General features: G+C 36.0%; 1 protein-coding gene across 4 annotated transcripts in view; it reads right to left on the bottom strand.

Moving 5' to 3' along the window:
* Positions 1 to 3206: 3206 nt before the first annotated feature.
* Positions 3207 to 26983, bottom strand: part of SESTD1 (SEC14 and spectrin domain containing 1) — a 55996-nt gene continuing 32219 nt past the window's right edge. For 3 of the 4 annotated variants that reach the window (XM_056349313.1, XM_056349311.1, XM_056349312.1), the window contains 12 exons: positions 25203 to 25300; positions 24767 to 24822; positions 22090 to 22301; positions 18226 to 18348; positions 14630 to 14824; positions 13883 to 13997; positions 12058 to 12217; positions 9358 to 9439; positions 8922 to 9044; positions 7480 to 7671; positions 6502 to 6623; positions 3207 to 3953 (listed from right to left, as the gene is read on the bottom strand). In XM_056349313.1, the coding sequence (XP_056205288.1) occupies positions 3824 to 3953; positions 6502 to 6623; positions 7480 to 7671; positions 8922 to 9044; positions 9358 to 9439; positions 12058 to 12217; positions 13883 to 13997; positions 14630 to 14824; positions 18226 to 18348; positions 22090 to 22301; positions 24767 to 24822; positions 25203 to 25300 (1608 nt within the window). In that variant the 3' untranslated portion in view covers positions 3207 to 3823. The remainder of the gene's footprint in view (positions 3954 to 6501; positions 6624 to 7479; positions 7672 to 8921; positions 9045 to 9357; positions 9440 to 12057; positions 12218 to 13882; positions 13998 to 14629; positions 14825 to 18225; positions 18349 to 22089; positions 22302 to 24766; positions 24823 to 25202; positions 25301 to 26983) is intronic. The other variant, XM_056349314.1, reaches the window with a different exon arrangement.

Below are 26983 nucleotides of genomic sequence, written 5' to 3'. Positions count from 1 at the left end.
AAAATTGTAGAACTATAAAAAAAAAATTTAACAATTTTAGATTACTTTAAGCTTTTAAGCACTTTGCATGCTAGTTACCTGTGCACAAAAAGGTAGTTTTTCCCTGTAGCATTAGGTAGCCACAATACATTTGACGTTTCAACACTGCCATTAAACTGCCAACAAAACAGCATTATTTAAAAACCTGTGGTTTATCTGCAATAAAAATCATGTTACCATTTCTGTTTGTTACTTTACCTGCACAAATTCTTGCTAACACAACCAATTGTTTCCACTTCACCACCTTCTCTTAAGATATTCCAAAACGATAAACTTAAGACCAATTAAAGTTTGCTTTGCTCTTCTTTGTTTATCCAAAGTTTGAAATGTGTAGTCTAGCTCTTTGCTCTCCAGCTTATAAACTGTAAATATCATTAGTATCTGGAAAGTTAGCCAAAATTTTCCAACTGAAGTTAAATAAAAAAATCGGCATTTTCACTTTGCTTTTTAATATTTTCCAGCCTACTTCCTTAGCATGTTTAAAATTTTAAGGAAGTATTTTTTTTTTATCCTCTCTATTCAAATGATGAATTCATATCCTGAGTCAGCCTTCCTCTTGTCTCTATATTATATTTGCATAATCTTTGCTGTAATTGAGACCTGTGTAAAATGAAGTCAACTCTGACAGGAAAACTGTTGCCTTAATTTTCATTGCTATTTTAAGCTTAAGTGTACCATTACTGCTTTACATATACTAAATACTTTTCAATATATCCTGGCTCTATATGTTCTTGTATTAGCTTAACTAATGTTTTCCAGTCACACAAGCATCTTTTTTTTATTTTGAAACATTTCAAATACATCCAAACACGGCTAAACAGGAACTTAGAAATACTTGTTACTGATTTCATTACCATGGAACAGGTTTCAGCCCATCACTTACAAGTCATTAGCCAAAATATATTTAGGACCATAATAACTACTATCTTTACAGTCACTCCTTATTCTATTGTTATCTTCCCATCTTACATGTAGCACTGTATCCCTCATTGCAGGTGATTTATGTTAAAAAACCAACAACCACCACCAATGTATTTGCACCTTCTGGAACTCCACTGTTTGAAATGTTTTTGCTATCAAAAAGCACAGAGCAAGAACCACAGGTAGAGCCATCACTACTGCTTGCACAGACAACTAACAACAGATTACTTGAGCAATTTTGCCTTTTAGCATGTCTCTATTTGACCTTGTACGCTCTTAATGGCTATACGTTTCTAGAGGTTCAGTAGCAAGTACAACCACACATGATAGATTAACTAAGACCAGCACAAAAATCTCACCGTTTGTTACATTCAAGAGCATTCTTCACAGATATGTTTATTCCATTCTTTCAGTAAGACAAGAAGTCTCAGCATTCATAGGAACGGCTCAGAAATATCTGGCAGACTCACACAACATGACCTAGAAAACTACTTAACCATCGTTCCTGATACATAGAAAATGGGCAAAGTGCAAAGTGCTGATATGGGGCACCTTTTACCAGCTACCAGCTTTCCCTAAAGGCAAGGAATTGCACAGAGGAAGGGAACAGAGCTACAGAAAAAGCTGGCATAGCCCAAGGGGTTATATCACAGACTGAGACAATAGGGTGACAGTCTGAATTCACTGGCCTCTAGGAATGCCGAACAACAGCTAAGAACAGCCTCAAGATTGGACTTCATATACTGAGCCAAAATTAACGTCAGGGTTATTAGGGTGAACGGTCATCAGTTCCAAGTTGTGCATGCAGCTGTCACACGAGTGAGTTAGGAGCTTCTGATGCTGCTCTGGTTTTGCATACATTATGGAGCCCCTAAACAGAATAAAAATAGAATAAAAAATAAAATAAACCCTGCAAATAATCTTAAGTGTTTGTAATACATGCTTACTGTAAACTAACATTTTAATGGTATTTAATACTGCAGACCATTATTTACTGTAAATGGAATATCTACAAACAAATGCTGCAGAATTGGAGATGCAGTGCCCATTAAGGACTACCCTCTTAAATTTACTTTTGTGTTTGCATGTTTGCACTTTGTATTAAATATACATACATTTTTCATGTTTGGGTTCTTTCTAAATAAATTTCTCTCATCCAAATACTAGCCACAGCAACAGCAGCACTCTCAAATGTAAATGAACAACTATATTAAATTTTAAAAGAGTATATTAAAAAAGTCTCCTTATAAATTAAGGTCTGTGAAACTTCAGTTAGTTTTAAACCAATATTAACATAATATTGTACCATTGCACCAAATGCATCAAAAAATAATTGGATTTCTTCTGCCAAAATATCCTGAGAAGAAAAATACCTTTATCACTGAAGTTACAGATAAGCCGTTAATTTTGAATTACTATTTTTAATAGAGAAATTGCTTTTTTTGACACATTACTTTCCTCTGAAGAAACCATGGAAAAACTGAGGCAAATAAGTAAATATAATATTTGAATGACAGATCCATCAAGAAAACCTGAAGAGTAGTAACAATGCCAACAGGAAGAAATCATTATCTTTACTGTGAACAAAATATAGCATGGTAACAACATAAGGTACTTAGATCTACAGTTGTTTGCTTCACACAGTACTCTAAAAGCTCAGATACCACACCATCTTCCAGTAAATAAAATATTAAACTTATCTAGATTAAATCCTGAAGAATAAGAAGTTAAGCAAGTTATGCACACAGATGATTTTGTTTCAATGCAATTCCCTTCTCAATAAATCTCATTTTATTACTAATCTCATGGTTTAAAGTTGTTTATGAACCTCATGTTAATTTTTCATTAGATGAAAAGCTTTAACCTCAGAGATACTACCATGGATATTGCTATTATTCAAGAATCCCCATTCAAAGGGAAACAAAATTTATAAATAAAGGACAAGAGAGGTGTACCAGACTTACAGAGAGAGAAAACCATTATTACTGTAACACTGACTTATGCACATACTATCTTACTTTTGTGTAAGCACTGCTATCAAGGTAACAAAAAATAACACAGACTCGGACTCCTATAACAACAGTTCAAGAGCAGTTCCCCTTATAGCTGCAGTGTTTTAAAGAACATTTCATAAAAATGATACAGATTTTGTAAATATGTTGGGAGAGTGACGATTTTTAGTACCATTTATCCCAAAAATGTAACACAAATGACATTTGGGAAACACAGACCAGGATCTATTCATATTAGATTTTTAAAAGATGATTTTTATTAAGCACAAACAGCTTTTAATACATTATCAATACAAATAGGAAAACATTTGTTTAATGAATTTGATATATCAAAGATTTGATGGGCAGGTTGCATACTGGCACAATAAAAATGATCTTTTTTAAAAAAAGTATTTCAAATTAAAATTATAGGGTCACCACTGTCTACACTGCAGGAACTTTACCTACAGTTCTAAAAGTACTACATCAACTGGGCATAGGGGGAAGCAAAGAACTAGTTTCGTAATATGGAACTCCTAACACTTTTATAAGCACCATTCAAAGCTTGCATCAGCTGTTTAACTAAGAAGCAGCTGACAGGTCAGGTAAAGCTTTACAGCAAATTTCAGTGCAAAGTTTACAGTTCCTCTTCATAAGATACTTTGAATCTATGGTTTCATAGCATGTTAAATAATTATGGCTTGATAGATGTACAGTGTTAAGATGCTGAGAACATTTACTTTGAGAAAAGATGAGACTTATAACAGCTGTGAAATGCATTTTAATATATTATGCCAAATTCTGTAATATGCGAACAACATGCTGGATTACAAACTGAAGTCCTATTATGAATTCATAGACAAGGGTCAGTATTAGCTCTCTGGGGTAGTGGCTTCTGGTTGTCTCAGTTGCTGCTTTTTCAGGCTAACTAGCTTCATCTTCTCTCTAATGTGTTCTGCTGCAGAAGCCATATCGCTTGGGCTCCCAAAGTACTGTTCAGACCTAAAAAAAAAACAAACCCCGCAAAAAGTTATCAGCAAGAAGTAAGACAGTATGTGAATATACATGTGAATGGGCACTAGAAAACACAAAGCAGGTAAGAAAAATAGGCACTTTTTCCCTCTTGACATTTAGACGCCACCTTTTAAAGGCTTTGGAGACTCAGTGATGGGACTTGACAGCAGATCTTGATGAAACTATTACAAATACTACATGACACTTATACCCAAAAGATTCTCTCAACAGAAGGGTGACAGCAGTGAGGCACTAGAACAGGTTGCCCAGAGAACCTGTGGATGCCCCATCCCTGAAGTGTTCAAGGCCAAGTTAGATGGGGTTTGAGCAACCTGGTCTAGTGGAAGGTGTCCCTGCCCATGGCAGGGGGGTGGAGCTAGGTGATCTTTAAGGTCCCTTCCAGCCCAAACCATTCTATGGTTCTAACAGCAGTGCAGTGTTCTATAAGTGCAGCTAGATACCTCCTAACGCTGTTTTTTACCTCCCTTCTCTGGCTACCCCCCAAGTCAGTCTGGCAGTTTTGAGTACCACGACAATCAAGGAAACCTGTCTACAGATGAATTCTGAGGCTATACAATTGCTGCATTATTGAAGGACTCTGAAATCAGCCACATGCTGTTGAATTATGTCATCTATCCCTCAAACTGAAAAGAACACATGGTTATCTAAGTTGATTTCTCTCATTCAAATACAACAGAAGAACAGCTGAAATGTTAGGGAAACCACTAACCAAGCTGTCAGCAAAAGGAGATGAACAGAGTAAGTGTTTCAGAAGATTAGGTATTAAATCTAATTACAAAGCACAGAGGTTGAAGACTTTGGAAATGGTGGTAGGACAAAGGACTTTGGAGAGAGTAGGGGGGCAGGCGTAAGCAGACAGAAAAGGTTACTTCACTCAGTAGACTAGTTTGACTAGGGAACTCCAGAGACTACTGGTTGCACAAGTGTGCACAGCATCACACTATAGGCAGATGTCTCTCCTGATGCAGATTAGAAGCCAGGAGCAGAACAGGGAGCAATGATCTGGACTTCAAGAAGATACTGACAAAAGTCCAAAGCGGTGAAGATGCTGACAAAGATGCTCTCCTAGCATTTTATGACATTCTGTGTGTTCCTACATTTCATGAACTACTTGTATTAATGAGTGTGCAAACTGTTAAATGCTTCAAAAATAGGATGCCTAAGGAAGACGAGCATGGGATCCTGGGATTTAGGACAACTAAGATCCCATCTTTGAGAAGGGGGACATGCAGAACTCTGCTGAAATGCCAGAGGGGTCAGAAAAAATGTTCAGTATTCAGTCAGTCAGGTGTATATACACCTATAGCTGCAGGAGCCTTGTGTTAGAACTCAAATCTCAAAGTGTGGCATTTTCTTTCATGAGGAGTTTTCCCAGGTTCTGTTTGTTTTTACTTTAATAGTCTATGTGCAAATTACATCCATTTTAAGAATAAATAACAGTTGCTACTTTCACCAGGTCACTAAAATCTGCTATACAAAAGTTATACCAAAATACTTCAACAAACATAAGACACTTCTTGGTGGTGTTTTGTTTTGGTTTTGGTTCCATTCCCTCCCCCCTCCTCACAGCTATAAATTACTGCACTATTTTCAAATACACTACTGAAAGGGTGGTAAAAATCACTACCATTTCAGGCCTGGGACCATCTTCGTGGGTAGCACTCCTCAATGGAGGAAATTATATTGCATAGGGAACACGATATTTTGGAAATAAAATGACAGGAAATCAATTTTCATTACCAACTTCCCGTAACCCTATTTCTCAGATCGACTTCAGGTAACCCATAACGCAGTTGCCTGATACTATCTCATAAGGTTTCAGCATCTAATGCAAAATATTGATTTCAGATCTCATTCATTATGGTGCAGCATCCTACACACCCAGAGACTAGTTCCAAGGCTTGGTAATACTCAGGCAGAAGAAATTCACTACAAGCTCAACATCACAACGGACAAGCGTATTTTACTGATCACAGAGAACTGAGTTTTATCATGGCTGAGATTCTGAATTCAATTTGATTTTGTAGCTCAAGACAGCCACCAATTTTAAATTAGTATGAAGAGCTCATGAGGGAAGTAGTTGTATTTGCTGAATAAATCAAATGTAAATTTAACTTCAATGCACTGCTTTAAGACTTCAGATAGATGGAATTGTGAATAAATTAATAAAAATACCACAATTCTAATCTGGTATCTTTTTTCAGAAAAAAAGAGACTGGGACTGGTCATTCTTCTGTTACTTCTACATACTTTGATGATGTAAACTGCATAAATCTAATAATTACTGAATGTGAAAAAGTCAATACTTTGAAAAAGTTGACACGTTGCCTTTGGAAAGTTTTAAATTGGACCTGCCTGCTTTCTGTGAAAAGATGGGAAATAATTTTTAATAAGTATTAGTGCGCTGCCTTTTTAATTCCAGCAATAAGCATTCAGGATTCTTCTGCATATGAGACTATTATGAAAATTTACCAAAAAGCATATTCAGAAGGGATTAGAAACATATTTTGCATACCCATCAGGATAAACTACAGGCACTGTTAGTCTGTCCAACAGTGATTTCCCAACTGCTTCAATTTCATCGAATTGCTCCATTTCATTAAAAGCTTCAGGCTGCTCTGGACATTCTTGCAAAATCTGTTTTAAAAAAATAATAATGAAATGCAGAATGAAGTACACAAAGGACAGCACGTAGTTTAAGTGCCATTAACTGGCAGAGCGAATGCTCCTTCAGCATCTTCACTGACACATTTATATGATATCAATTGAAATCTTCATATAATTCAAGAACAGAAAATAATGATTTAGCTACATTAAGATAGTTCCAGGATAGCACTGTTCTGTACTAGAACATTTTACATTACTTCTGAGAGGGAACAAAAAAGGAAAAATTGTCTTGCTTGAAAATATTCCAGCAACAAATATAAAATGCAAAAAATAGTAATCTGCAGCATTAAACATACAAGATAGTCATATAAAATAGAAGAAAAATGGATAACTAAGGGTCCCTTAAAGGCAGTTTCAAAACTAAAATCCACATCTGGAATAGAACAGGTGGAATTAAAAGAGTCTGAACACAAGTGTTTCCAGACAGGATTGAGACCCGATATTACTACTTAGTTCTGCACTTCCTACTCCTTCTCCCTCTGCTACTTCTTACTTTTTTCCAAAGCAGCATGAATATTATCAGCATATTTTTCTCACAGAAGCATTAGTATGTCACAAAAGTGCTAGGAGAATTATGTTTTTGAGTAAGAACATTTGTCAGCCATCCATTTACATTTTTAAACTTACGATTGCCTACAAACACAGCAATTAACTGTTGCAATAATGTAACAATGCTCATAATAGGGACTGTGAATCAACTCTTTGGAGTTTATGAACCACTGAATTCCAGTTTGGTACCAGGTAAAACTTTTTTCAGCCATCTCCGGCAGCATAGATGATATATGTCTGTTTTTGTGAACTTCCATCAATGCCTAATGCCACTCGCCTTTTCAGCACTTGAATGAAATGCAACAGCCGTTTCCAGCCTGTGTACTCTTTCTTCAGAGGTTATTGTAAACTGTTTCCACACTCTGTTCAGTCTTGGAAGCGTGTCCCCTGAGGACCTTGATGTGCATCGCAGGGACTGGCACAAGACAACCGTTGCCTGCAGTAACTGTCTCCCGTAATCGTAAGTACTCTAAAAGTTAGAGGGGATAGGAAAGAAAGTATATGTAAAAGCTCCACATTTAACTCAGGAGCTAGTTAAGATCTTAACTCCAGAGGCCTCCTCAATTTAGGTTCACAAAATATTTTAACTAATCTGGTCTACCAGAAAACACTGAAGTATGAATAAAATCGTAGTGACCAAACGGTGCTTTTGGTCTTTAATTAAAAAAACCAAACAAACCAGCATCCCCTGTTGTCTAGTGTCCACACTGGCAAAAGAACAGAGCTTCCTGAAAATGTCAAATACCTGCATGGATCTTACACAGGATACTTGATATCTACTGCCACTATGACTGTCTCCCTGACTTCACTGTCATCATGTTTGTGGTCACCCAGCATTCAGGTGCTTTATGTACATCATTGTAACAGCAAGCTATCCTGTTTAATTCATCAAAAGAGAAAATCAGTTCCGTGTAACAGATGCAATCTGAAAACGTCACATCCATTAATTGGCAAGTTTGAATTAGAGATTCCTAAAAGCAGTATACATCTGAAAAAGCACCTGAACAAGGCCCAGCTTGTACACTTTCTGTTCTTAGGTGAAACACTTTCACATGTACCTGCCATCTGTTCACATATTCAAGATTTGCAAACAGGTGTGCAAACGTGCCCTATGGCTTCAGTGAATTTCAATAGGTTCTTGTACAGCAGGATTCATTAGCTGGCTGCTACAGTCAAGAATTAAAGCTGCCAAGTTCTGCTCAACCACTGACTCTGCTAATGCTAAAACTCCTTGTACGGGCAGGACCATGACACACCAACAATCAAGTCTATCTAGAAAATCAGCAGAAAGACAGGCTCTGTTTCATGAAGTATAGCACAAAATAGACTGAAACCAAGTGGCTCATCCATATTGCAGTATTTTACTGCAGTCCTTTAAAAGTCATTATTTTGAAACATGTTTGAAGCATTACTTCATATGTTTGAAATACATGCCTTTAAGAAATTCTATGTGAACTTTATGTTTTGTGGCTTGCATTGCTTATGTGAAGCAGGTAAACTAAGGTAGTAAACTGCACCATAACTATCGTTGCTGGAACTTCAAAATCTCATTAGGCTTCTCTCACCCATTCCAGCAATCATGATTTCTTCATCCAAACATTGAGGCAGACCATTAAGACTAGTAACAGCTGTTCCATGACTGTCCATAAAGGTACCAATTCCTATTTAGATCTTCTGAAACTGTATAAAACATATTGCTAAAAAGTCAATTCATTTCACCTGTGCAACATCAACAAATTTTCGATGTTTCTCAAGTAAAACTTTTGTTTCTTGAGCATCATCTCCCAATCGGATGTGTGTCTTCAGCAGAGCATCCAACAGTTCACTTAACCATTCTACTGCCTTAAAAACAAAAGATAATATGAACTAGTAAACTAAAAAGAAATTGATCCAGAAAGGTGAAGTAACTTCAGTACTAGTATATACTTTTGATAAGGAAAAAAGTTAAAACATATCACAAACTAGTAGATCACGCAGGCAATCACCAAATATACTATTTTCAGTCATTGCTATATCCTTTATTCTCACTGTACATATTCACTAAATAAAACCACATTTGGAAGTGACAAAAATACTGTACAACTATCAAACCCCATAAATTTAACCAATGGACTACAAAGACCAGAATGATGAAGTTCTGTAAGCATTTCCATACCTGAGCAGCATCCTCTTCACATTTAAATAACTGTACCATCTGAAGCATCTTCAGTCGCCGCACATCCACCATATCCTCACACCTTAAACAGTAGCACAGAAAGATTCACCAACACGTGTACAGCAGACAAAACAAATACACTTTGATTTTGACAACAATGTTTTCAGTGAGCATTAAGATGCAAGTGTTCATGGAAAGGTGATTAAAGCATTTTTGTACTGCTTAGCTTGGCTGAAATATATAATGCCTCACATAACAGTAAGAAACATGCAATAAATAGAACTGAGCACTACAACCCACTGAAATCGTGATCCTCAAGACTCCCGGTATTGCTAAGGCACAGACAGTAATACCAGAAGTAGCTACAAGGCCTTCCAGCACCACTGCAGGTTCCTTACCTTGCTGCACTGGTAGGATTTGCCACACAGAGGCTTACACGGCTAAGACAGACTTTATCCTACTGAAGTCTAGATGAAAGCTGGCTTTAACCTGGCCTAATTCCGAATTCTACTGAGCTGGCAGCAAAGTCTTCTTGATGAATAAAATGAGGACTGTTTAAAAGATGTTAACAGATCTTTCCATTTTTCTTTTTAGCTAACTAAAGACTGTAATAATTGAACCCTTATATGATTACGTCCTTTGCTATAACTTGACAGGAAGCATTTCAAAACCTTATCCATAAAAAAACTAATTATATTTCTCTCATTCTGAATTAAGCACATTTTGCAGTTCTTTCTCCAGTCTTTTCTTTCTACAGTGAGAGCTAAGCTAATACAGCTAGCAAAATGACCTTTCCACTTCAATTTCAGAGCCTAAGTAGACAGCAAGGTTCAGACTCTACTGCTAATGGAATTACTCATGTCAACAGTTAGCACTATAAATGAATGTGAAAGACTGTATGCATGGATCTGTTTCTTCAAACTGGTTGCAAACATAAGCACTTCCAAAGGACAGTTTGTTAGCATGCTGCATTTTGTTATATGTACTGTAGCACTGTGATGCTTAGAGAAAGGAAATTTTTTGCTCTAATAATGCAGGAGAACAGCTTACGGATTCCAAAAGCTTAACTAAAGTAGCAAAATGCCCCTAGAAATAAAAATTATAATTCATGTGTATATAAATAATGAGAAGCATTCAATAGAATTTGGGGAAAAAAATGCAGTATTACAAAAATTATTAAATGCTACTGAGAGATCGTAGTCCTTATTGTACTTTTTTGTCTCTTGTCCAGACTGAAGAACCTGATTTATATCAATCATCTAGAAGCTGCTTCAAACCTTTGTCTGAATGGTTTAATGACTTCTTGATCCTCTAATTGATTTCCCACAATTTTATGTCCCTTCTGAGAACAGGAACCAGAATTGTGTAACACTTAAAACAGAAATGGACTACAAATCTATATAGTGACACAATGACATTTTCTTTTTGGTTTTCTACTCCTTTCCTAATAATCCTTAAGTGTTCTACCTGCTTCTTACAGTATGATTGAACAACAAGCAAATTTTGCAAAAGTTTTCTAATATTTATCTTTGGGTTAATGGCTGGTTCAGCATCCACTACTATGTAACGTTTTCCCTTCTCCCATGCACATTTCTTTACCTGGTAGTGAATTTCAACTGCCATTTTATTGCACAGTGACACATGGTCCTCCATAGCTCTTTGCATTTGCCCTCAACACAAGTGTTGCTCACGTAAATAGGATTCAGAGTACATACTTAAAGCAATACCTTCTCTGAGTGTTACCAAAACACATTGTTCTTACATTAAGTTCCCTAAGAAAACAATTTGTGAGCGGTAGAATTAGTTCCTAAAGTGAGCAAATTGATGCTCATTAAGACCTTGCTGTTCCTCAGAGGACCTTTTTGTTCAGCCATTGCTCTCAAAGTTCAGGCACTTTCTATGGACAGTACTTTGTCTCAAGGGTTCCTGCAGTAATGATGAGCAACATCATCTGATTCTTTCACACTGTTGAGTAGAAAAAAAGAGGCAGTACTACAGCCAATCTAGTACTACTACATCTTTAAGAAAAAAATAATCAAAGAAAGGCTTGGAGGAAGAGGATGATGGCAAATTTAATCCTTCTTGCCAATTCAACTCTCCCCAGCATTTTTCCCTACTACAGCTTCAGTCTCCACACTATCTTTTTCCAAAACCTCACAAAAAAAACTGTTTTGAAAACTTCTATATGTGCCTCCATTTTGTACCCTGCCCCCCCCAACACCATCTCATCTTTCTTGCTATCTTCAGGAGTGAAAATGCCATGCTCAAAGGACAGAGGTTGTGAAAAAGAATATAAGCAAGTATTTACATAATTAATACATAATTTTAAAGCCATCATCACTACTGTAGTCTTATTAGACCTTCCATCTCAAACTGCTAACATATAAAAGATGCCTCTTGCATCCATTCCGTAGCTCCATATAAAAATAATTTATAGTTCTTGAGCAAGCACAGGAAAGCACTCAAAATATTCCATCCAGTAACAAAGTACAAAAGGTGTTCAGATTTAAGAATATGCTACAAAAAATTAGGCAGGGAAGCTACTGTCCCATTTAAATATACCACAAATATAAATTACAGTTGTACTACATCCCTTAACTGAAGATAAAGCAAAATTATTTCTAAAAAAAAAAATATTTGGATATATAAAGTGACCTATCAGCACAGGGAAGTCTTAATGACTAGAACTGTTGTTACTACCTTTGTTTTCTAAGCTGCATATCTTCCATCACTCCTTGGATATGGTCCACATTTTCTTTGTTTTCAATGGTCACATCTTTTCCATAGGCCCAGGATGCCTGATTAGATATCTGATCAAGGAGACTTTGACCTTTCTCACGCAAGCCTTGCAAGCCTAAGTCTAAAGAAAAAAAAAGAGTCAGTGGTCACTCTTATACATTTGGGATTTTTTTACTCCCAAAGGAGAGATGAAATACAACAGAATCTGAGCTGGAAGGCTGGAAATTGAAAAGGACATTACTATCCATCCTTCATTGCCCTTTCCAACTCTTAAGTCTGTCTCAGAATTTGTCTATATTAACGAAGAGCTAAGGGCTTTGCTATTTTGACCTAACAGATAACAAGAAAAGGAATAAGAGCTGACAGTGAATATTAATTTCACAGCATATAAATGGCTAATTAGTGTCTTTCATCCACACACTTGCACAATACCTAAAATATTTATCACTGCTAAGCAGGTACAGCTTACAACTGCAACAGTGGCTGGCAGAAGTTACTGCTTACATCTGGCATGGCTGATATTTTTCTATACTGAGATATACCAACCCTTAGAAGCTACTGTTACATCCATTGTTTGGCAGCTCTATCTGTTTTCCTAAAGGAGGATCTAGTTTATGCATTAAACATTCCACTAACAACTACTACCATATATTATTTTGCTTCAAAGCTGTCCTGGTTTCAGCTGGGATAGTTAATTTTCTTCCTAGTAGCTGGTACTGTGCTGTGTTTTGGATTCAGTATTGGAATAATGTTGATAGACTGACGTTCAGTTGTTGCTAAGTAGTGGTTACCCGAAGTCAATGACTTTTCAGTTTCCCATGCTCTGCCAGTGAGGAGCTGCACAAGAAGCCAGGAGGGAGCAGAGCCAGGGCAGCTGCCCTGAACTAGCCAGAGAGATATTCCATACTATCATGCTCAGTATATATATAGACTGGGGAGACTTGGCCACAGGCTGCTGATCACTGCTCAGGGACTGGCTGGGTATCGGTCAGCGAGTGGTGAGCAACTGTACTGTGCATCACTTTTTTTTTTTATTGGGCTTTATTCCTCCCTCTCTCCCCTTTTTGTTACAATTGTTATTATTAGTATACTTTATTTCAATTATTAAATTGAAAACCCACTGGGTTTTACCTTTTTCCAATTCTCCTCCCCATCCCACCAGGGGCAGGGGGAAGTGAGCAAGCAGCTGTGTGGAATTTAGCTGCCAGCTGTGGTTAAACCACAAGAAAAGCTCCTTCTACAACATATTGGACTAGATAATTGTTGTATGTCCCTTCCAACTGAAATATTCTATTCTACGCTTGACAGCATAACAACCCTAATTGTGCCATTTATTAACATATACATTCAAAGCTACTGAAAATACTCAGTACGAGCATTCTGAAACTGAATGGATTAACAATCTTAATCACCAAGGGGTCAGCTCTGGAGACAAAGAGATCATCTAAGCACTATGTTCCCAAGATACTAAGGATGGTTAGTGGGTGAAAAAAGTTTGTTTACAGATGAAATGCAGAATAGTGGTACGTAACAAATACGTGTTACATGTAAAACATTTAAAAGAAACCACTTCCAGATTATTTTTCTAGATAGAACTACTATGCAGTAGATCGCATAAGCAAGTCCAAGAGTTAGGTGGAGCATTACTTACCTAGGAATCAGGAGACAGATATTATCTTTTCTGCTGTCCTTTTTTAAAGGGAGTGGTGAGATTACTGTTTGTTTTTTTTCCCCTGTAACACATTCATTAGAACGTGTGTATCTGAAATGCAGAATTTTTGCTTACCAACGCTTTTCAGCTTCTCTTCCAGTAGTTTTAAAGTTTGTTGAATTGATGCCCCATCTGCTGGTGCTACATCTACACACAACATTCCTAGCAAGCCATCCAATTGCTGAGACAACTAAAATAAAAACCAACACAAATGTTGATATTTAAAAAGAAATTCAAGCTTCAGATGCTTGGGTCTGCAATCTCCTACATGCCTGGAAATCTGTCATTTTAGGAGTTTCTCTTTCCATCTATAGGAAATCAAAGTCAAGATGAAAGATAAATGACCCATCTGCCTATAAAATTCCAAGAGCATATATCCCTAGATGGAGGCGGGGGAAGCCAAGATTATTAATTTTTAGTTTTAGACAAGTACAGGAAAGTAATAAATGCTATTTTGAAAAAGAAGCTACGAAAAGTACAACAAATTGTGGTTCAATTAATGCATATGCTTCTAATTAAAAAAAAAAAAAAACAAAAACAAAACACCAAAACGGGGAGGAAGCAACTTTCTAAGCAGCAGTCATTTTATTTCAAATGCTATTGAAATGTAAGGCATATTACAAAGCACTTCCCTCCTAAAAAAGGGGAAATCCATCTTCTCAGCATTTCAACTACAGTAAATAAGGACTTACGGCATTTTCCAAGTGGTATTTTATTTCCCTTGACCTCCCTATATTTTTTCCACTGTATTCAATATTTATAATACTATAGCAATAATATACTAACAGGTGAGCCAGTGAGAAGTTAAAAAGAAAAACTTACATCCTGGGCAACACTGTGGAATTCAAGTGCTGCTTGTAATAGATTCTGCCTGAATTCCAGCTGACTGGCCTGCCGGTAGCACACATCGCTCAGCTGTTGCTGCAATGCTTTCAATTCCACAAGGTCCTCCTCATCCCCTGCATTTAGAAGAGCTGCTATCTGCTGATTAAGCTCAACATAAACAGCAAACCACTCCTACAAACACAAGAAAAGTAAGAATTAAAATAATAACAAACATAATTCTATTTCTCTTAAAATGGCATACATCTAACTGCAGACTAATAAATAATCGGACTAAAAAAGGAACCTATTACAGCTTACATTATAGTGATGAAATCTCACACAGGAGGAACAAACATTCCTAATTCTAAATCAACTCAAAAAGTGCTTAGTACGTTTTAATACATGTAACGTAGTATGAAAAGATGGTGCAGCAAGATGGGAAGATTACAACACATGGTTACCAGCTCCCAGTACAAATTCCCACTCAAACTATTTTACTGACTTAACAGAGGAATTCCACCATTTTAAAATTTCTAATCCTTGCAAGTCTATAGTGCTCTACTGAAACAAAAGACGTTTTGACAACTGGTAAGCTATTACAAAAAACCGTTCATAAGACTTATCTAGGTGTTGCCTTCCGTGACATGACTGAAACTAGCAGTAATTTTCTTAAAACATTTAGAAAAACATACTACTGTTGACAAAGTAGAAGCAACCTCTATCTTCTGAATAAAACAGAGTATCCACGTACAGAAACTTCAAAATTATTCTTGTTTCTTATTTAAGGAAAGCTTTATACTACTCAATTCAGCATGTGTAGGTTTGTTTTTCAAATGTTTTGATTCAACATACACAGGAGTTAGTTATGTTGTCATGGTGGTGTATTTGCAAAAGAGAATAGTTCGAATATTTAACAGTTCTGGGAGATTTAAAAACTACTTGATACATCAAGATCACATTCACAACTTGCATTATTGAGATGCCTGTAAAGGAAAACATGTTTGCTCAACAGCTTTTATTTTGGCCTACAGTAAAGTGACCTTCAAATGCCCTATGCGTTTCTAGTGCTATGGAATAGCACCATCTATTGGCCTAAAATATTTCATTTAATTAGTATTCTTGCCACACTCCTATTGGGATGTTTGCATTTTTTGAAAAAATTACGCCTTCAGCTTTTGCATCATGTACTTAGAAAGCATTCAAAATACAGAGTATAAATATCCACATTCTGATTTTTTTTTTCTTTTTACCCAAAGCTGCCTCTACCATCTGTTCACAGGAAGAAACATGACTATGAAAATATGCAAAGGGAGGGAATAATGAAAAAGTTAAATTAGCAATCAGCCAGAAATTTAAGAGCAGATTAAACCTCTCATCTACCCCAAAAGAGGCAACTAAGATGACATAATATGGAAACATCTTCCACTGTCACACATGTACTACAGATACATAGGCTCAATAAGCTCAGTTTAAACAGCATAACTCATTATTACCTGCAGACACTGAACATACAAATCCAGCTTATTGAGTGTGACAAGTCAACTATCATATGACAGGCAAACAAAAAAACCTAGATTAGTAATTTTTAGTTTTAGTATTAAAGTAAAACAGTTGCAGGAACTGATTTTGGTCAAGCTATCAGTAAAATTAAGAGACTGGCAAATCAAATAGAAGTGTGCTTCTGATCCTTTCCATAGGGGAAAGTTAGGCACAGCTGTATGTGACAGCTCAAAACCATGGATAAAAGCCAACATATGCTCAAAAATAACAGTTCTAGATTGCTCATGAATAAAACAGAAAATAAAAACCAAAAAATACAAACCACCCCTTCCAAAACCAAACAACCCCCACAACCAAACCCCCAAAGAAAATTACTTTTCACTTCAGAGTAAACTGAAGTGAAAAAGCCTATCTTTAAAACATTTTCTTTTAAACAAAGCATTTTTGCAAGTATCTTCAAAACAGAAGAAATATAATCAACAATAAATAGGAGATGAAAGAAAGTAAGCATACAAGCTGTCAATTTGATTATTTGGAGAGAAAAAAACCTAGGAAAATAATGAAAGAGCACACTCAGCTATCATGATGTTAAAAAAAAAAATCAAAGAAAAATGCAAAGCACATTTTTCCAGTGCTGTTGTCAAAAAATGGTTTTAATTCATAAACGGTCATCTAAACTTAAGGTAGGCGAGTAGTCTCCAAATTACTTCTTTTGATAAAAAAAAAAAAATAATTTTTCTGACTCTTTGTTTCTACAGAGACCTGCTAGCACCCGAGGACCAAGCAGTGCTCAATCTTATCAGTGCTTTAGTGATCACCAAACTGTAGGCCAGCCTGCAAACTTCAATGGGACTCAATGATTTCAAGGACTGTATTTCACTCCAGCTAAAGCATAATTCTCTGTTACAGATACCCAAATGAGAAAAAAGTGTATTCAATGCTGTTTTCTCTTTTGGTTTTGAAGTGCTAGTAGGATTGAAAGATATTCGAAATTATTTTTGTCAATAAAGTACACAGAGGATTTTTTTTCTCTTTCCAATTAGGATTTTAACTGTAAGATGTTTTACGCTTCAGAAGGCAGTGTTTCTTCAAAGTAGAACATTGCTTGAAGAGCTTACAGCAATGAGAAGACAGCAGGGATGCCATTCACTTGACCTAACAGACACCTACAACATATGCTTCTGCATCTGAGCAAGCAAACTGTACTCAGCAGAGATGTAGTCAATAGAACCAGTGTAGTGTAGGGCACAATGTTTCTCAGACTAAAGGTTTGGATTGTTTTTTTTCTTAATTATATGAGCAAAATTATAACTATTTTCTTTGCTGTGACTGCAAGACTTAGAAAAAGTGGACTGAATTGTCAATGTCTACATTGAAGCCAGGAAAGAGGAAAAAGCACTGTGAGCAACACTCCCTTTGGGAACACTGAGTATTCATATCCCAAGCATAGTTAATCATCTGATGGGAAGATAAAATTCTGCTGAACCTTAGGAAGTCTTCAAAATTAGAAGCAAAGGCATCAGGTTAGTACAATGACAGAACAGTCTCAGTCTCTTCAAGATTTCATTATGAACATAAATCAATGAAAGTGTTAAGCCAGTTTCAGCTACTGGTAAATTGTAGTTTAATAAATGGTAATTGGTAATATTACTAAATATTTTATATATTTTATACAAATTTAATATACATTTTAAAAAAATAATAAAAGGTAAATGGTAAATGTAGTTTAATAAAGATAATAATATTAACTTGTTCACCTGAGAAGTACAAGGCTTCTCAGCCATTTTGGCAGAGAGGAAAAAGGAAATTTACTCCTCCTACTCAACATGAAAATTTAAGAACTGCTGCAATGTAATAAACCCCAGAAATATTATAGATAGAAATCAGTATTTTTCAGCACTGGAAAACAAATAACACGTACATACAATGAACATATTAAGTTCTTAAACTGCTCAGGTACTTTCCTCTGTAACCCATGAAATCACGCACTGCAAATATCCTAGATATTCATAATCAAGATATACTACTCGTCATTACTCGTCATGTACTTAGAATTTACTTTGCTACTTGAAACAAGGTATGGAAAATCTCACACTGTGCTGACTCTCAATCTCTTCATGTTTCTGTTGTAAAGCTTGTGAAGCTCTAATTGAATCACCTATTCCCCATTGGGTTCTTAGCTGTTCTGATCCAGGTCCTTCAAGCCAATTGACTACCTGTCAAAGAGATAAAGATGACAAAAATAAAGTAGCAAATCATGAAAACGGGTTTAAAATAATTTTGTAACATAAGTAGAAATATTTCAAAATACACATTTATGAAAAAAAAAAGTTTAGGATCTGTACAAGTCATTGAATTCATTCACATCTTCCGAAGTACAAAATACTTTCCCTTAACCTTAGCCTGTCAGCTCCATGAAAGCAGGTGGCAGATAGCAAAGGAGTTGTCATGTATATACTTGCCATTTTGTATCTCTGTCAATAAAAGAGCTTAAAACACAATTTTCTTGGTAATGGATCTGTCGTGTTCAAACACAGTATTCCCCGCCCCCCCCAGTGAATTACAATGCACAGCTGTATTCAACCTCACACCTGAGAGTTTTCTCCTTATTTTGTTGAATATATTGACACTAAAGTACAGGACTCATACTTATTCCAAAACTAAATTTACACGACAACTTAGTATTTTATATATTTGTCTTCCAACTTGCTCCATTCAAAGAACAGAAGCCTCTTACAGAGTCTTAATGGCCATATCTCATGGGATCTGCCTTTGCACAAGTCTTTGCAGGGTCATGGCAATACAATTTTGGACTACGGTATTGGATTTTGTTTATTATCATTATTCTGAAACTATTTAATTTGACATTATTACAGAGTATCTCAGATTTTGGTTTCCTTATACACATTTGAATTTTCAGATGATATCTATGGCAAAATTTTATAATAAATTTTTAAATATCTAGAAAACAAGAAACAGCTTTGATAAAGTGTAGTGCAAAAGTCACTTACTACTGGAGTCCTGAAGTAAGGAAATGAGGAATACCCTCACATTCTGAACCTTTATGAAAAAGCATAGGAAGCCAGCTTCCTCTCTTTAATGTAACCTTTGTTTGAGCAAAGATGACAGAACAGCTTCACACAGTTTTTCAGGAAATAGAATACAATACACAATATAACACCATAACCATGAAGACAAATGAAAAAGAGACTAATTGGACTATTTTTCTACTGCTGCTAGGATACATTCCAACAGTAATCAGGAATGACCACCACCATTACAGAAAGTTACTCAGTTCACCCCACATTTTATTCATCACATCTGTGTCTTACCAACCACCCTTTTTTGCACCAACACAACCTCCCCCACCCCCCCACAAGTACTGCTTCACAGTATTTTTTTTTTTCTCCGAAAGCAACCTGTGCCTTCATTACTTCTATCATTTCTAGGACAAATTAAGACCCTTGAGTTCTAGGTTCTTTTTGTTTAAAGATTAACTTCCTGTTGTGCTCAGCACCTCTGCACAGCTGTTGCTGGTTAAATATGGAATGGACCTAGAAGTGAAGGCACCGACATGTCCCCCTGTAATATCAGTGTGGCTAGGAAAACTCAGATATGGAAGTGACTGTATTCATGCAAATCTGAAAGCGTTCAGCTACTCCTTAGCGGTGCCCTTTCTGACCAAGACCACCTCCTCATTATAAGTTTCCAGCAACTACTGCATTGCCTCTGAAACTGCTCAGCTTAGCACATGGCCATTCTTGTGTCAAGACACTTGAACTGAGAAGAGTTCTGCAGGTCCCCTGCAGAAAGAAGCAATGTTACTTTCACAAAATCTGGTTTTCAATGGTTAGTGACTACTGCAAGGCCTGACATTAATTTCTGGGAATCAGGGTCAGAAAAATAGTTCACACCTCTGCCTAAGGAGGTTCAATGTTAGAATTTAACATAACACAGTGTTGCTCATCAGTCTGTTTAGCAGAGCTGTTCATCAGAAAACATCTAGAAATCATTACCATCTTTACACTGCAGAAAGAAAGATGAAGGAAAGGGAAACAAAATTATGGAACAGAAGAAAGAGTGGTAGGTAAAAAGAGAGGGTAGAATACTGAAGGCACAAAAGAAGAGAGGTTGTTATGGATAAGAGGGCTTTAAACAGGAGTAAGAACTAAGCAGTTCACAGTAAGCAGAAGGAGCAAATAGTGAAAATGAAACAGGAACACAAAAGCAAGCCAGGAGTGGTTAGCAATATAAGGAGCTATACAAAAAGTGAAACAGGAATGTAATTGTAGTGTTTTGATTTCCTGTTAACTTTCATTTAAAAAAAAAAAAAAAAAAGTCAGCCACACAAGAGAAACACTGTCCATGTACACACCCATTCCAACTGAAAATACTCTAAGCATGTTGTATTACAACTTCCACTTGTTTTGGCAAAATCAATTCCACGGCACTTTGCATCTATTGGTTTCTTCCAGTCCATCACTATCTTCTTTCTTTTCTCTGTTAGTCTAACGTTCTCCCATAAACCAAAAGGAAATGAAACCAATTTCTAGATTTAGTAAGTTTTTCCCCCCACACATTTGTATCCCATTTAGAGAGATTTTAAATGCACTTCATAAAACTGATTAACTTGGTAAAACAACCAAACACATTCTTCCTGTGTACTGAGACTCAGTTCCCTTACTAACATCCATAGTGTAATGAGAGTAAACTAATAACTATTCCTATTACAAATATTGCAAAATGAGACTGATGTCCCAGTAAACAAGGCTATTTAAATGCATTAACAATGTCAGCTTGCCAAAGTATGTTATAAATTTCATTTCAAACAGCACATCTTGTTCAACCACTATAACACAAGAAAAAAAATATCTCACCTGATTATACCCACAGCCATGCTAATATGTTCTCTATAGTACTATTTTCATCTGTTACGAATTTTTATTATTTCCAGCTCAACATGTTAAGATTACATTTGGGGTTTTTTTATTTTTTAAATAATCATCATATTACTACATAAGTGAAAGTGATTTCCTCAGTAGATTTACATTTTCACTGCTAGAAATAACAAGATTGATTAGTTTTTAATCTTTACCCATACCTGGAACACTGAAGTGCAAGTACTTGATTTGCACTTCTCACACATTAGAAATGTCAATATTGAAAAGCTAAAAGCAGTATCTATTCCTTTTTCTGCATATTCAAACTACATAAAAGCTTAAAAACATATAGATCTAATTTCAATTAATAAACACAAGAGGGTTGGTTAATACTATAAGTAATATATATATTAAAAAAATAAATTAATTCCATTTCCTTGATTTCCTCTACTGAGACTCTGCCAAGAAAACTTTGGAAGGGCTAATTACTTGCTTGTTTCCAAAGGACCAAACCAATTCATTATGACCTTTAACACATGATTAATTAGGAAGGTTTTTATTCATTGTTGTCAGGGTATCCTTGAAATACAGAGAGTTTAATCACTTTACCTTAGTTAAAACAGCAAGCATTAGACAAATAAAGGAATAAATAATGGCTTATCTTCAGTATCAGAAACTTAAAACCAACACATGCAGGGGAAGGTTTCCAACTCAAGCAAAATTACAGTCAAATGTGTCTCATTTGTGAATGTTCTTCTCTTTGCTAACAGATTTTGCATTTGCCCTCCGACAACGAAGGGATCTGCTGCCACAGTATGCAACAAAGGGACAACATGAAGGTTCTTCAGCATGATGGCAAGAGCGCACGTATCTAGTCACCTCCACGTATCAGAACCGCTTTTGGAAAGTCACTGGAGTAGCCGCAACTTGGTAGCATGAAGTGAAACCAGCACATTGCAGTTTGAGGAGTGAAAGGAGACAGTTCTCACCTCTGATTCTTAGTTTTGCAGGAAACACAGGCTGGCACTTGAGCTCAGATCTCCCCTTCACAGTATTCAAGCCCAACTCCAAACTTACCTGCATTACCTTCTGCTGAATCTCCTCTAGTTGTGTGCGCTTGCTACGCTGTCTGCAGACTTCCTGGTAGCGGGTATATTGCTCTCTGAGTGAGTCTAGTAGCTTCATGACCTGTGGCTGAGCAAGTAGTTCATCATCCATTGGAGACCAGGATACCCCTCCATCTGAACCATTGAATCGACGTTGTTGTAACTCAGAGAGTAACTCATGACCTTTAACAATACATTTAATGACGTGGTTAATTTAGATTAAAAAACCAGCTACAAAAATTATTTGTAAGCATGCCTGCTTTTAGCCCACTCAGTAGAACATTTTTGCAGCTAATAATCTTTCATGCATTGGGTACGTTTGCATTTCATGCAAAGTGCTCGCCACAGTTTGTGGGGTTGTATTAGTCATAAAATAGGGTAGAAATCATGTGATATACTTTAGAACTATAGAAGAGATACTGTGACTAACATTCATTAGACAGTTACATTGATTAATGTAAAGAAACAATTGCAAAGCACAATCCTGAGTCTGAAACAACTAAGTATTCTGCTTTACTTCAAAATACTGTGTAGCATCCAAAGTATTTCTCTTGAGCAATTCACATTCTTAGATTTAATGAATGATCTAGAAGCACAAACAAACTGACCATATAATTTCGCTGTTATCTTTCAGGATTTTTATGGCAAGTGCAAACTTTCATAGAAAGTGTGGAGCTGAATACTAAGTACTTTGATCAATTTTTTCTCTTCATTTTTCTCACCTTTTTTTGTGCTCTTAAGCACCATATCAGGGTAACAATTCTCATATATGCGAAATTAGTGTATTTTGAGTATTTAATCCCCTGTTTAAACTGAAGAATGTTATTGTTAAGCTGTACTGAAGTTCAGGATGTAAACACCATACTACCAGTAAATCCAGATCAGTAATTTATTCCCCAAAAGCTCAATGAACAAGTTAGCAAATAAAGTGTGTGGTCACTAAAGAAATGTTGGTGTAAAACTGAAAGTCTGCCAATTTCATATCGTCAGTTCTGCAGGTCTTAAAATAGTAACATGTCAGTTCACTAACAGAATTAATTTATCACTACAACAGTAATTGTAATACCTCAAGGAAAATGCAGAAATATAGACTCTAAATCCAGCTGGTATTATCTGGACAATCAAAATGCCAAGGGCTTTGGAGATTGTAGCAAGCAACTTTAAATTACTCAGCACATATCACTGTGAAATGAACATGTCTTAAGAATTCAGATACATTTGCCGTACTATGGAAATTAACATCTTGGATTTAATCTTTTATAATACTACACAGATAGGCACAGATAGCTGTAAAACAAACAGACAAAGGCTTTTAGAAGTCATAGTTCTACTGGGATAATTTTGAATTTTTATTCTATTGTTTCAGCAGTAAAGGATTAACATTTTCAAAGTAAAAGAAGAATTTTAAGCTACATTCCTATCATATTCTAAGAACTATACTTTCTATGCGGATTTGGAGCTTGTGAAAGCAACAGTACTGGTAACCATGGAAGACAGAAGCCGTTTATCTGAAACTGCAGTTTGTTCATATTTACCCTTAAGAGATGGGAAGGTTTAATCGGGGAGAGTTTAATTTTTTATTTTCAAACTTTCAATACAGTGAATTTAACAGAGAATGGTTGCCTCTTAGGAACTCCCACGATTTAATGAAAGTTATTAAACTTCACAGCTAAAAAAAAAAATAATTCATTATGCCATATTAAGAAAACAGAAAATGCATATAAACTAATGTTCTTGGGAGCTACTTGCTCACACAAAATTGAAGTGCTGTTTTGCCCCAAAATCTTACCATTAGAGAATATATTATTAGCTTAAAATCTCGTAGCGGTGTCTATAGACACTGCATATTTTTAAAACTTTAAAGACCGAGGCAAGGAACTATTGTTTCATTTTTTAACTCAAACAATATTATCCCACATGTAAATAAGCTAAAATTTTACACTGAGGGCCAGTAATAATATTTGCCACAGAGAACGTGTGATCCACATATTAGTTTGCAGGAGGCTCTAAGTTAAGGATTCTGAGCACTCAGACTTGGATCACCACTTTAACACTATGCATTACTTCCTGTTCTACAAGGCACAAATTTTTAAGCACATTTCTAGTCCAATTAGTCTATTATACTTTAATGTTAATAGGAAATTCACTCAAAAAAAAATATTCAAAGAACCCCAAATTGTTTAATGCTGAAGGGAGACTCTTAAGCAGCAAAGTCAGAAGACTGTATGCTTCACTTTTACAGATTGTCAGCTGAAAACTAGGCTGATGCCAATGGTCAGACTTGTGTAGGAAAACGCTATCTGTATTGTGACCATTTGATGGCTCCTGACACAAATTCATCCTGTAAGGCCAAGATAATGACATCATCTAGAAACAACATGTTCTCAGAATTAAACATATTAATTACGGTAATACTGTAAAGACGTTATCAGGATTATTAAAAACTGTATTCAGAATGACACACTTGGAGTTCTTCCATTTATTTGTTAACATCCCTTTTTTTTAACCTAACGATGGCATTAATAGATAAGCTTATTACATTGTGATTACGGCTAAGATGATTATTGGGCACTGTGCTTTCACTTGGGGCTTAAAAATGAACAATGTTACTTTATTGACCAACATTATAATTTTTTGACTTACTATACCTGTCTGCAATACTGTCTCAGGATCAACGGATGGAAGGAAGTTCAAATCTATTGATCTTGAATAAAGTAACAAACACATTATTAATAAAAATAAACTTTAATAATTATTAAGTAACACATTCATTTGTATTACAGCAGCAGTAAATACTCCCACTAAGGCCAGAGCTACCTGATGCTGTTAAGAGACTATATGTTTCTTTCCTCACTCAGTAAAGTCCTCACTTTATCAAAACACTAGTGCAGCTGCATGTAGTCAAATGGCCAAATGAGCTTCCGTCTACACACATTGATGAATTTTGTAGTCTACGTTACAAACTTTCAGAATTCTTTTACACATCTCAAAATATTTAAGGCACATAGCATTTTCAATATTGTTTGGATTTCCAATGAACTTTTATAATCCAAACCCACTGATTTCAAAAAGCAAATCACGCACCTCTCTTTTTCTTGTTGCGTTCCTTTATCACTTCCATTGTTAATTAGAGCAAGCTCATCCAGTAAGGATGTCGATTCTTTCGTGAACTTTTCAAATACCTGTAATAAGAGGCAGGTTTTCATTTAAGAAATGAAAGTTATATAAGTGGCAGTATTGAAGGCATCAGTGCAAATTTATCCACTCTAGTTCTGTTAGTACACTTCCACCTTTACACAGTGTAATTACTTCTCAACATTCATATGGTAGGGTAGAAAGAGTAGGAAATATGAAGTTCTGTTCAAGGAACCCTTAAAAGCACTAAGATTCGTCAGGGAGATAGTAAATGTTACGCTGAATATAACAAAGATGGACTGAATTCTGAAATACTGAAAAATGTTGAGTTTTCTGCAGGACCTGTAAGTTGTCATACACGTATTTATTCCACATCTTAAGTATATCTTAAGACTAATGCTAGAGGACGCAAGCACGTGACAGCTCACTTGAACGGATCAAAATAATCAACTTTGTGAAGACTCCAGCTTTTAATCACCTAATATGGGATATATTTTAATAAATAAATTTAAGTTAAAAGAAAGATGTATTATATGAAAATAAATACTCTCATTGGTTTCTTTGAATACAGGGGCTTCTCTTGGATAACAAGAGGCCTGTAGAGTCAGACACTGGGTACTGTTCAGATTATTCCTCTGTACCTGACTTCTGAGGGCTGTTTTTTTGGTGGGTTTTGTTTTGGGGTTTTTTGGGGTGTTGGTTTTGTTTTTTTTTTTAACAGAACTGATCACGATCAGGTGCCATAAGTGCCATGCGTAATAACTTTCAGGTCTTTTTGGTGTTAATAAATTATTTATCAATAGCCTGCAGATGAACCTTCCTTAACCTATGTACGACTATTTAAATTTCAGGGAAAACCAAAAAGGATATGAGGTGCACAGCTCTTAAAAGCCAATTTATAATGTGATTTATAAAATAAAAGCTAGATTCAGTTGTTACAAAATGGGGGAAAAAATCCATAGGTTTAAAATGTATCTATATTTGTAAACTATTTTTCAGCTAGTACCTTAAAGAATCTTTCTACCCTGTTGGCTAGTTTCAGAAATCAGGAGCTGCAATGGAGGAGGTTCTTCCTTAATATACAAAACAAGTTGAAACAAGGCAAGAGAGGTCAGACAGGAAAGAGAAATTTTCAGTTGTAGTCTGAACCAAATACACAGCAGAAGTCCCAGTTTGGGTGGAAGCACTGTCCTTATGAATTTTACACATGCAGGAATAAGTGAGTAGGAGCCAGATTTGTACGTAACAGACAAAAGTGAAGGACAATGAAAATACCGAATTTCCTTTCCCTCCCATGTCACGAGCTCTCAGTTTCAGGCAGAGGAGCAACTAGCTGCCTTGTCCTAATCCATGCACACATAAAGGCCATGCAAAGAGCAGCAGAAAAAAAAGCCGCACAGCAGATGATGCTCTCTCTCTGTCCCAAACACACAATTTCCCAAGTTTCAGCAAAAAAGAAACATGGTACATGTGGTATAAGCCCTCAAATTTATTGAGGGGGAAGTACTGCTGTGAGATTGGCTGTATTGTTTGGAGTATTCCTTGTCCAGGATCCTACTTTGAGAAGCACATTTTAAGAAGAATTGAACAGGAAAGGAATATACTGTTTCACTGAAGATTAAAAATTAAAATTTCAAAACAATGTAAGTAACTGAAAAACAAGTATCAATGAAGAACAGATTAAAAACATTCTGGAGTGCTATGCACACCAACAGCTGCCTAAACAACTT

Source organism: Falco biarmicus, chromosome 8, assembly GCF_023638135.1.
Source record: "Falco biarmicus isolate bFalBia1 chromosome 8, bFalBia1.pri, whole genome shotgun sequence".
In the NCBI taxonomy this organism is placed as follows: Eukaryota; Metazoa; Chordata; class Aves; order Falconiformes; family Falconidae; genus Falco; species Falco biarmicus.
The sequence above is the reverse complement of the archived record's forward strand: the minus strand, read 5'-3'. Positions and strand labels throughout refer to the sequence as shown.